Source organism: Homalodisca vitripennis, chromosome 4 (assembly GCF_021130785.1).
Source record: "Homalodisca vitripennis isolate AUS2020 chromosome 4, UT_GWSS_2.1, whole genome shotgun sequence".
Lineage (NCBI taxonomy): Eukaryota > Metazoa > Arthropoda > Insecta > Hemiptera > Cicadellidae > Homalodisca > Homalodisca vitripennis.
In genome coordinates, this window is record NC_060210.1 from 42,789,916 (window position 1) to 42,802,833 (window position 12,918).

A 12,918-nucleotide genomic window follows, 5' to 3' on the forward strand; every position below is an offset into this window, starting at 1 on the left:
TAATTCCAACTCATTAACATCACAGCAGTATTGAAATAATATGGATAATGTAGCCTTTAACACTTTCTTGCCTGGAATTTGTTGGTGTTGGGAATACACAAGCTTTGCTAGGTCATTTTTCACCAGCTTCATGTTGGGATTGGGAGTATATCTGTTTCACTGTGAACATAACCTATAAAAACCTATGAAAAATGCTGTGGAAAGTAGAAGGAACCCCTGTTCTGAAAACTATTTTCAAATACAAAATATAAAATGATTGTGCGAAAAAAAAAATTAAGATAGAAAGACAAGTCAAACTGTCACAATGTCAGTAGTAAGTGTTGGAGTGATGTTCTCTTACTAACTTATTCAGCATTTTAGAGTTGTAACTGATTTGGGGGATTACTTCAGTAACGTTCCTAAAACTGGCAATTGAGCAAGTTCCATGATGGGAATTTTATTCTTCAGATAAGGCAGAGCTAGATTTTACTACAGAATAAATTATTTGATAATAGGAGTAATTTAACTTGATAATAAAACATTAACCATGTTTTCATCTAATTCATCACTCATATTTTGTTGTTTCATCTACCTTGATTCATACAGACAAAAAGTATTTTAAAGTTATCATTCAATACAAGAATTATGTTCTATAATATTGACTAGCTGTAACCGCAGCTTTTCACTCAATCGTATTAAGTCAAAGTCCTTTGCCTACTAGGATTAAGCACTTATGATGGTTTGCAGTGATATTTTTTAACTGTAAGTAAGCATACACGGGTATATTTTATTTTATGTTCATGGTTAAGATGATCAGAGGTTAAGGGATTGACTCTCATATCAGGTTTTGCGTGTAGGGAGTATTTCCGGTTCAAATTAATTATATTACTGACAACACAGCTGAATTAACCTTGTTACCCCAATAAAGAAAATGTAAACGTAGGTCTCACAATCCCATTTTGGTAAAAAAATGTCTATTTCCAGCCACTGTCTAAGATGTCTTTAGTTCCATAGTGTGTTTGTCTTATTGTCCTGATGAAGAAACTATACATACATATTTAGGTCTGAGAAGGCTAATATGGTCAAAACGTATACTCCTGATATAAAGGGGAAATCCTTAATAAGTTCATGCAACATGTCAAAATAATCGTGGGCTATATAATAGATTTTGCATTATAGAAGTCTTGCTGATTTTCACACCTACAGCTCTGGGAAAGAATGGCTCATTGAGGCATATTAGTGTTTTTCTTTATGCCACTGTAAAAATGCCATATCAAGGAAGCCAACCAGTGTGGCTTTTATACAAAATATAAAATTAAATTGTCAATTAATGTTTCAGCTTCTTTGACGAACTTCAGCTGAAACATCAGAGAAGGTTTAAAAGTGTCAACAGCTGTTTAATAACAGTTAAATTTGTATTGTGAAACCTAAATATTATCATTATTTTTTCAAATTCTAATGTGTTCTGGGAGAATCTGTCTGTATAAACTTTACTTGGACTATAAATTGGTGCAGCTGTTCTCGATATAAGCACTTATCTACACATTCAGTGATCCATTTTTATTTATAAGATATAGGACATTGCAGAAAAATTAATTAACATACTGACTAATTTTGGTATACATGTGCGTCTGATAAACTCTACCAAGTATTTACTTCTGTGTTATCATTATTTCGCTTGGGTTGATGTTAGTAATCAGAAAATAAAGCCCTTTCCAAAAATACAAATATAAGTTAATATACTTAAGAAATACTAAAACTTTAAGTAGGCTATAGTATTTTCTCCATCACTTTCAGTTGGCTAGTCACTAATAATACTAACCAAGTGTAATAAATAAGTTATAAACAATTTGAAGTAGGCTGTTGTAACGAAATAGATAATAAAGTGAGCTATGAATAATTTATTAAATTTGTTGATGAAAAGTACTTCATTCTAAAAGCTTATCGTTCTTATAAAGTGGCTTTACAGACAAGAGAAAGACAACAATATATTATATGAAGCTGTTAATCTACATTGAGACGACCTTCAGTGCACTTAACTCTTAACAGCCAGTTACACCAGGCTAGTGGATTGATAACCTCCTCAACCAAAATGTAGATTCATAGCTTTGGTTTAAACATTATTTCAATATTTCAGCTCACACATTTCAACTTGTAATATGTTTGGTAACATGCATGCCTTAGAAAAGAGGACATGAAAACATTTTTAAATCAATTGGCAAAGAACCAAGTAAGTTCAAAATTAGTTTGGCACCTTAAACAACAGATGTTAACCATCGTTTTAAGAAGTGTTTCAACAGGTGAATTTCATTGTTATAGAGCCATTGTGGTATCTTGTTTGTACAGCTAATTTAATAGTATTCTCGTCAAAATGTTAATTTCTTTTCATTAAATTTCCTGTAAGTTACAATTATAACAAAATGATAATGTAAGTGAAATAAGTAAAAAATATGGATAACGCACACAAAATGAATTTTTTTCATTTTTGGCTTAGAAAAACACATTGAAAATATACTTTTTAACAGTATTACAAATTTTAAAAGTCAGCCAAATGATGAAAATTGGATTGTTAGTAAACCATTTTTTAATAAAACTATGCTAAGTTAATGATGTTAAATATTTACCTTATATCTGGGAACAAGTAAAGTAAAACAGTACATTTTTACTATGAAAACTATATATGGAAGAATAATATACACAAAGAAGATAACACATTTATGTATTAGCAAAGAAAAAAATGTTTAATCAAGCACAGGAGATAGACTCTGTTGTCACCGTTCTGAAATACACATTGTATTTGTCCTACTTTCTCTTTGGTTTGTGCTTGCTGGTTTACATACACTGCAATTTCGCTCAAAGCTATACAATGTAATCTTTTTCCAGTTTGATAGCAGCCTTAAATTCAATAAAGCATCTGGTCAGTGGTGGCAACACCTCCAATAAATGTACTATATTGTATAGTCATTTGTGGTTTGTTTGTTAACAATGTATTATTGTCAATCTTTTTACTTTCATTGCATTTAAATGTCACTACTGTTAGTAGAAGAGAGTAGAAAACTTCCTTTTTCTGAAAGACTGAATTTAAAAACATTTTTGAGTGAACCCTGGGTTGTTGCCTTCAATATAATCTTCTCATTCATCACTATTGCTTAGGCCACCTGATTTTAAATCAGTGTTTGATATGTTGTGCAGCTCTTTTGAAGCATTAGGGGGTGACTGTGGGGACTTGGTCCTGGTCTTGATCTTCTGGCCAGGAGTACTGAACACTGTTCTCTTTGTGCTTGTATCAGCACACATCTAGAAGTGTTGAGATGGTGTGCAGGTCTTTTGAAGCATTAGGAGGTGACTGTGGGGACTTGGTCCTGGTCTTGATCTTCTGGCCAGGAGTACTGAACACTGTTCTCTTTGTGCTTGTATCAGCACACATCTAGAAGTGTTGAGATGGTGTGCATGTCTTTTGAAGCATTAGGAGGTGACTGTGGGGACTTGGTCCTGGTCTTGATCTTCTGGCCAGGAGTACTGAACACTGTTCTCTTTGTGCTTGTATCAGCACACATCTAGAAGTGTTGAGATGGTGTGCATGTCTTTTGAAGCATTAGGAGGTGACTGTGGGGACTTGGTCCTGGTCTTGATCTTCTGGCCAGGAGTACTGAACACTGTTCTCTTTGTGCTTGTATCAGCACACATCTAGAAGTGTTGAGATGGTGTGCATGTCTTTTGAAGCATTAGGAGGTGACTGTGGGGACTTGGTCCTGGTCTTGATCTTCTGGCCAGGAGTACTGAACACTGTTCTCTTTGTGCTTGTATCAGCACACATCTAGAAGTGTTGAGATGGTGTGCATGTCTTTTGAAGCATTAGGAGGTGACTGTGGGGACTTGGTCCTGGTCTTGATCTTCTGGCCAGGATTACTGAACACTGTTCTCTTTGTGCTTGTATCAGCACACATCTAGAAGTGTTGAGATGGTGTGCAGGTCTTTTGAAGCATTAGGAGGTGACTGTGGGGACTTGGTCCTGGTCTTGATCTTCTGGCCAGGAGTACTGAACACTGTTCTCTTTGTGCTTGTATCAGCACACATCTAGAAGTGCAGGTCTTTTGTCAGTGCTACCAACATAAAAAAGTAACTAATATTTTTTATCAGAATTCAATCGAAGTGCCTGAATTTAGATTTAAATAAAATTAGTAGAAGAAACATAGGTGTTTTTTCAAAACATTCTGTGGATCTGATGTTAATACTCTAAGGGTTAAAATCATGTCTACAGAAAGTATAAAACATCTTTTAATAAGATATAATTTTGTTTTAATGTTTTATTGACTACTTAAGTTACTAGTGCAAAGTATTGTAAAACTAAATTCCTAAAGACATAGAAAAATTTAAATATTATGATTAGTATGACATGCTACTTAATATTTTATGTACAGTTATGTATTTGACTACTTCTAAGTAATGGTTAGTAGGGAGTATTTAAATCTCTTGGTCCATTTTAGAATAATTGTACTTAAAGTTTAGAGAGCATTGTTTTGGGAGCTTGGAGTTTAAGAGTGAGTTTTTTAACCACCAATGTTAAATTTCCCTATAACACATCTATCTTGAAAATACCATAATTAAATACCATTTTAATAAACAAATTCAGCAACACTGAACTATTTTATGCCAGTTTGGAGGAATGTGAAATAGTCTGTAGCTTTCCAAGTTAAAGGACTTATAATGTGAATTCCATGATAATTTTGTAACAGAAATAGCCATATTTGAGATACTTATTTATTTCAGTGTCCATACAGACTTCAACACATCTGTACATAGAAGATTTTGCTCAACAAAAGCACAAGGATCCAACAGTCACATATGTAATATTAACGATTAGTTTAATTCTCTAAAAAGACACATATGCTTGCCTCACGGGTCACCTGTTTCACTATCTCTCTGTATTTGTCCTTGGAAGTATGAAATCTGAAAACTTGGCACAACACTGTGTATGTCCTTGCTTTTCAATAGCTTTTCTCTATAATATACTATTAACTTTGTTCAGTCTAGGAATATGTCAATTTTTATATACCCAATCAGTATCATACCCCTCATCAGTACAAAACTACAATTGCTGCTGCCTCATTGGTTTTCTCTGCTATAAAAATAAACAATTTGTTGTCACAGATTGCATATTTCATTGGTTTATGTAATGCCAAATACCTTAATTTAATATGAAATCTCACAATGTCGAAGGAAGCCAATTTAAAGTAGACCACCGTACATATACACATTCACGATTTTGTTTGTTAAATTGAGTTTTATAACAATGTTTAGTTACATAATATTGAGATTACTAAACCAGAAGAACATTCTAACATATTAACAAGACAATCATACAAAATTCCCACCAGTTAACAGCAGTTTTTATTTCAGTATATTAGGCAGTGTACACACTTCATTTTGTAAACAAAGCTCAATGTTATTTTTCACACATTATTTGATTGTTATAACCAATCGTATGATATCAAGTTAGTGGACTGAGAACAAAATTGACCGTGCAATGTGTTATTTTTAATAATCAGCTGTTTTAAATCAAACAAGTAAAATAAGATAAAATCATATAGTGAGATTAATGTTGAAAGCCAGTGGGGCAGTCAGAAGTATTTTAAACTCACAAAAGGCACATCTGGAGTGGAAGAGCTTTCCATTGATACCAAGTACTTACATAAAATAATAGTTTTAAATATATAAAATTGCTGTAAAAAATCAAGAAATTATTTTAATAATATGGATTACAGAAAAACAGAGAATATAAGTTACATTTTGTTATATAATACTGTTTATTTCATATTACATTATATAACTTTTTAATATATATATATTATCATGGAAATAATAAAATAATATTTAGTAATTTTAAGTAAATACTTTAAAAAAATATATTAGTGATGATGGTACAAATAGAGAATAACACTTATCTAGTCATATTTGTTGAATAAAAATGTATATACACATTTTTGCACATTACCTATAGTAAAAGCTTAAGAATTTTGTGATTCCATTAAAGTTTAAGTTGATTTAAAACTTACGGATTGATGTAAAGTACATTATACATTAACAGCTACTGTAATATTAATGCAACTTTCAACACAAATCATTATAATTAACTGTTGTGTATCCTTGTACCGTCATAGACGATAACATAGTTAAAATTAACTGAAGTAATAAATTACATTAATCTTATCAAGTTATGCCCTCTGTGTTGAACTTGGGTAAGAATCTTAGTCTTTGTTTTCTTTAAATATGAACCTTATGTTAATCAGCTACTAATGACCTTTAGCAAGATTTAATTTTGTATCTAATTCTAGTTTTATTCTAATATCAAGAAAAGTAGTTGATTGTTATTAAATTGACATGGCTTAATTGATATATCTACTCCCACACCTCAAATGTTCAGCTGGCACACTGTATGCATTCACCTCCTCTACTTTGTTTTTCATGACAAAGATGTCAACGAAGTGGCTAATATATATTTGTGTACCATTGCAGTTATTAAATTCTGTTTTAGATTGTTTCGGCGTGGAGTTTATTAAAGTTCTGAAACCGCACAAGCTCTATAATACGTACAGAAGTATCATAATTAATAATTTTGTGTTGCTGTTTGTTTCTTGAAAGTGATGACACAGATTTATAAATAACTCTCAAAGTTGGTATTATTGTTGTTATTTGGTTTCAAACTTTTATTGTAGATGGGGTTTTTCAGTCTTATAAGTATAATTTAAAATCATTTAACTTGATAATGGGCAGCTTAATTGGAGTTTTATATAATTATTTGAATTTAAAGCAATATTAACTTGTGTTTGGTTACAGCCTACCGCACAGATGAGGGCAAACCATGGGTTTTACCGGTGGTGCGCAAGATGGAGGCTAAGCTGGCAGCTGATGACACGCTCAACAAGGAGTACCTGCCAGTGTTGGGCCTGGAAGCTGCAGCGACGGCAGCCACCACAATGTTACTGGGGGCAGACAGCAAACCTCTAGTGGAGGGCAGGGTCAGTTATAACGTATTTACTATGCAAAGTGGTAGTTTTTGGCAGGATGGATAGAATAATATGGAGTAGACACCAGCCAAAACAGTGTATGGGGCTTGATGAAAAGTTGTCCATATTGGATTGACAATTCGTTTAGAACTACACCGGCTGGAGTGTGCTTTTAATTTTTGTGCTTTAATGTTGAAATGTACAATATTTTACTCATGTTTTTCTATGAACCATGTAATCAGAATAATAGTGTTTATTACTTTCAATTAATTGTACCGTGTAAAAGTTTAGGATTAAATTCCAAAGTTTAGTGTACTGAAGTTATTTATTTTTTTATGTCGACTGGTTTGTTGACTTGGTTTTTTTATAGTATCATTTCTTTTTTGAGGTCTTTGAATTAGTTTTTATATAGGAAATAGTTGTTAGTGTAATGACTCATTGTTTAAATTTAAGAGTAGGTATATAGACTAATAACCACATCAATAATATAGCACTGCAATAAACACATCAATCTAACAGAACAGAACACAGCACAGAACAGACTGTCGTGTATTGATTGCTCGTATATCCACAATGGCACGGCAGTGCTTGACACTAGGATGACTCATAGGCTGCGGCCACAATCTTGGTTTAATCTGCGCTTCAAGGGAGGATGCAAGGTGACCACTCCGTTTTATTCTCTCCTCCCTGGATTTTTTGTTGTGTTGGACAAGTTATAGTACATTCTATTAATGCATATAGATCGAGGGTCAATCCTTGCAGTATATATAAGTATGAGAGCTATTTAGAAAATAAGGAACGTTTTGGAATTTAATAAACCAAGTATAAGAAAAACATTTTATTATATAAATGTGAAAGAATGACTATTTAATACTGCTTTTTTCAAAATCACCATACAAATTAAGCACTTATAGCGGTGGACAAGCTTTGAAACTCCTGTCATAGAATTCTGCCACCTGTGATCTCAGTCACTCAGTGACGCATACCTGGAGCTCATCATTGTCAAAACACTGTGTAGCTAGCCAGATGTTAATTTTTGAAAACAAATGAAAACTACTTAGAGCAAGATCAGAACTGTAGGGGATGAGGAAATACTTGTTCAAGAGTTTTAGTGTACAGTTTGCTGTGTGAGGTCAGACATTGTCATGCAAAAGTTTTGATTGAAAATTTTCCTTAGCGCTTGTTTTGGACAGCTCTTTTAAGGTTTTGTAATGTTTGGCAGTACGGCTCTTATTGCACCATGCTCGAGAAAATCAATAAGAGAACACCTTGCCTGTCCCAGAACACTGTTTCCAATATTTCCTTGCCGAAAAGGTTTGCGGATATTTCCTTGGTTTTTAGGGAAACTTGTTTGCCTCCACTCCATGGACTGTAATTTTGTTTCATTAATCACATGTTTCACCCAAATTTCGTCTCCTGTTAGGATTCAATCCAATAGTGTATCACCAACACTGTGGTAGGCCTCCAAATAGAATCTTTTCGTCAACTTTCGTAACCAGTCGTCAGTCACAATGCTCGGATGACCACTTTTCTCTTGATCATGAACATTTGTTCTGCCATTTTTAAACTGAATACACCACTTCCTGACAGAACTTTCAGTCATTACGCATATAGTTCCCAATGAATTTTTATTTTGAAAAAAAAAAAAAAAAACATCAGACCGCACTTCACAACTGGCAGGTTTTTCGATTGCAACATACACATGATGGCCACCCGATCGGAAAAACTGGGAATAAGCCGGGAATTTATCGGACCAGTAAAGAAAACCAGGGAATAAGCCGGGAATTGTTCTGAGAACCAGGAAAATAACAAAAATAATTTTTCCTTCTTCAAGAAGTTATAAAATCAAGACACAATTTGACAGCTTCTAGAATTAAGAATTTGTAAATCTCAAAACATTGTATTATACGTGACGTGGATTGTGAAATTGTGAATGAAGATCTACATTTGTTCGCGAGCTGCATCTGAGGGTTGCTTCTACTAGTGTAGTGGAGTTTATCTTGGTTAGTTCTACTTCTGTGCCATATTTATTTGTTATCTTCGTTTATTCTATATTGGATATATGTATTTTCCAAACATCACAGAAAGGAAAGTTATTCGATATACACGATGTTTTGTCGACACAGAGATAAAAACTAAGGAGCTTAAAATAGGTGAGAGCGATAAATCGTTACCGAATTTCTCGCATATCGCTAGCGACAAAATGCTAGAGCATTGCAGCTTTTCTTGTGGCATTTCTTGCAAATACAGCTGGTGACGATAAACCGTCACTGTTGAACTCGACGTAAGGGTTAAATACAGTTGTTTACTTTGTTTGAAAAAGACTAGAGAATCAAAAATTTGAAGAGAGGTTTTGAGCAGGGCCTAGTAACAAGGGCTGAGCCATTTCTTTGATCTCAGCGCGGTGCCGCCACGGCAGGCGGGAGGGGGGTGCCGTGACGTCGCTGTCCTGATCAGGCCAGATACCGCCACCGTGCTTGCACCGCTTTGCAACTTGTAGGGACTGGCCGTGTTGGCGTTGAACATGTGTTACATTGGCGCACTGTTGTTTACACGCTGCTGCACATGCCGAAGTGATTTAATTGAGGTTGATCCTCAGTGATTTGATGTGGACTTAGTCTATTTATGCAGTGTCAAAATGAGTTGTTGTGCTGTGGCTACTTGTCCAAATAACTCTAAAAAGACTAAAGGAAGTGAACAGCGAGTAGCGTACTATAAGTTTCCAAAAGACAGTGAGACTTGTAAAATTTGGTTATCAAAGTGTAAAAGAAGAGACGCGGTAAATTGTAAGTCTATGTGTGTAGTGATCATTTTGCACCATCTGACTACATTGATGACATGAAAAATCGCTTATTAGGTCTCAGAAATTGTTATCAAAGCCCTTTGTTGTTCCGTCAATAAAACTTCCCACTATCAGTAATGACGATGACGATATACGCAATGAACGGATAGAAAAACAACGTGTTCGTAAAAACGCAATTGAACGATTAGACAGTTTAAGTCCAAAAAAACCTCGAATTGAGCCGCTAAATACAGACCGATTAGACGAAAGTAACCTCGTACAACCGAGTTCTGTTTGCGAAAAATGCGAGAATCTGTTAGAAGAAAACAACAATCTGAAATCTTCCATTGATGTTTTAGAAAAAAAAAACTAATCTGAGAAGAGAGCATGATATATTGTATAAATGTTTGCAAGCAAGCCATAAACGTGTATGCCAGAGTGAGAACTTTTATTAGATTAAGGAATGTTAATAGTAACTTAGAATGCAAGAGGAAACAGCTTAAAAAAGCTAAGAAGTGGATTCAATAAAAAAAAGACTGATGAACAGTGTTGAACTAGATAAATGAGTGCTGTAACTATTAAGTGGTATCAATCCATTAACATGCATAATTGTAGTTTTAGGTATTGACGTCTTAAACAAAACAGTAAACAAATAATGCTGTAAAATGAACGAACTAATTTTATTTGGACTTGCAATCTTTTCGTCATTGGTTCTACTAGACATTTACATTGCCTAAGTTAAGTCACAAAATATTTTCAAACCTATCCATAAAATTATTTAAATAGTTATTAATCAATAAGATGTGTGCAAATTGAAAAAAAAGTAGATTCGACGGATATAATTTCTTTCTAAAATTATTCTATTATTCATTTATATAGAAAAGCCTAAGGGAATAATGTTTTATTCCAATTCTTCCAATGAAACTTATAGATAAACTAATTTACTATAACTTTGCCGCTAAAAATTTGTTTTAACCAAAAAAATAAGGCTTATAAACTTTCAATGTATTGCATTTTGGAGTTCAAACACGTCTTTTTGTGGTTGTACAATTTTCAGATCGATATAAACTGAAATATATTTATACTGCTAGTTTCAGCAGATCACACAGTTTAAGAATATAATATAAGGATGTCCTTAATTATATTATTCTACTGATGTGTAATAGCGTGTAAACCATAACGCTCCCATAGTGGCAAGCGGGTAGACACGGCAGACGTCAGGTTCGAGACATATGCGGTCACGTGACCAGGGGGTCACGCCGGCAGGCAAAATGGTGCAGCCCTTGTTACTAGGCCCTGGGTTTTGAGTGGCAACCCTGATATATTTCAAATTAAAAATTTTTTTAATGGGCAGTGCGGAGATGTTCCCGTTGTCATGGCTGCATGCTGACTGAGCTGCTGAGCACGAGCACAGCAATATATACACGATTGACAAGTGCCTGGCGGCGCCAGGTGGAAACATTCCTTACTTATCATTTCTCCTTTTTGAACATGTCTCAATTTGAGTAATTTATCACTCAGTATAGTTTTAAAATATCATGTTGAGTATTTAAGTTTATATTATGCAGAACAGCTATTCTGTAATAATTATCATTAAATTTATCAGTACTGAAGAACCAACTGGTTAAGTTTTGTCAAAGCTAGATTTATATAGTTTATAGTTCATTGTTAAAAGAATCAGTAACTTTTAATTGAGACTGAATTATTATATAGAGATATTTTGTTTTCTAGTCAGAGTGTAACATGTTGGGGCTACTAAACACATTTTTTGATTCTAACTCAAGTATTGGTTGTGTTGGTAAATAATTGTATTTAGCACGTGGAACCTAAAAGGCAATATATTTACCAAGTAATGCAATCAACCGACATACAATGTAAGTCTGTTCATGCAATTTTATATGGTAAAAACAACAGGCTGTAGCCCAACTGAAGCATTGTGTGCTGTTTCACTTAGTCATAATTACTGAAATGAATGGAGCCACTGATATTGGCAGCGGGCATTAAGTCCATATTAACAATGTTCTGCTCATGAACGTGTGTAATTTTTCTGAGTTCATTTCACTTCAAGTTCTGTCAAGTTAGTAGTTCTTTGGTGTATCATAAAGGCTGAGTATAACTACAGTCTTAATTATTGCCTATTTTACTGATATAGCTTGAACTAAATAAAGTATTATTGGAACCTGTTTTGCAGGCACCAATTACATACAATTACTGATTTATAATACTTCTAAACTTTTTAACTAGAGCTTATTATTTACAAAATAAATACATACAAGTCGTACATAAAATTTAAAATAATTAAATTTGTTTGTAGTTGTTAAAGACAAATTATGTTATTCTAATGATCTAGTCATAGTTAGTATTTAAACACTAATTTATTGAAAAGGTTTACATTTTCTAATTAATAAAGGATATATCACTTGAGCCTCACCAAGTATGGAATTGAGTTTTGGTATTTTAAGTCAGCCACTGTCATCAAATCAATATGAATTAGAACTCATATATTTAAAATTTTAAGTCTCCTCTCTGACTAATTAATGACCATTTCAGTTTATTGGTAAGTAATAATACTAGACAAAACATTGAAATCATTCTACAGTTAATTTATAAAATATATAGACTATGAAATGTTCTTCAAAAAGTTTTCAAAATTACTAATTGATATACATTAAAAAAAGGAAATAATGAATTGAATAAAGACTAACAAGAGTTAATGGACTAGATAAAGAGACTGAAAGTTACTACTGATGGCAAATTTCTGGACTTTTTTGTATACCCTTGATTTTTCAACAAACTTTATTACTGTTTCAACCTTCACCAAAACTGAGTACTCAACCAGCTGACTACTCCATTTTTTAAGGAGAAATTCTTATATCGTTTTGAAGAAACCCAAGGTTATGTGCTTATATAATGCAAGTTTGGTTTAGCTCCTGGAAATTAACACGTTCACGAAGATGGCCAATTTCTGGACTTTTTTATATACCTATGAATTTTTCAATAATAATGGGAAAAAAACTGTGTAAAAATTTAAGTACATATAACGAGAAAATTATGTAGGCTTTGTAATTTTGTACAAAAAAATTATTTCAATATGTTTTTTCCATGCTTTTCCATGTACCCCAAGAGATACCTAAAAAATTAAGCAATCAT

At 33.4% G+C, this 12,918-nt stretch overlaps 1 protein-coding gene and 1 long non-coding RNA gene across 2 annotated transcripts in view; one reads left to right on the top strand and one right to left on the bottom strand.

Moving 5' to 3' along the window:
• LOC124359214 (aspartate aminotransferase, cytoplasmic) overlaps positions 1 to 12,918 on the top strand; it is a 32,035-nt gene that overhangs the window by 2,842 nt on the left and 16,275 nt on the right. Inside the window, exon 2 of the mRNA XM_046811778.1 lies at positions 6,817 to 6,998. Coding sequence (XP_046667734.1) covers positions 6,817 to 6,998 — 182 coding nt within the window. The remainder of the gene's footprint in view (positions 1 to 6,816; positions 6,999 to 12,918) is intronic.
• On the bottom strand, positions 2,627 to 6,183 carry LOC124359215. The gene is made up of 2 exons (XR_006922127.1): positions 6,036 to 6,183; positions 2,627 to 4,082 (listed from the first exon to the last, which is right to left on the bottom strand). It is a non-coding gene; the product is annotated as an uncharacterized LOC124359215 (long non-coding RNA).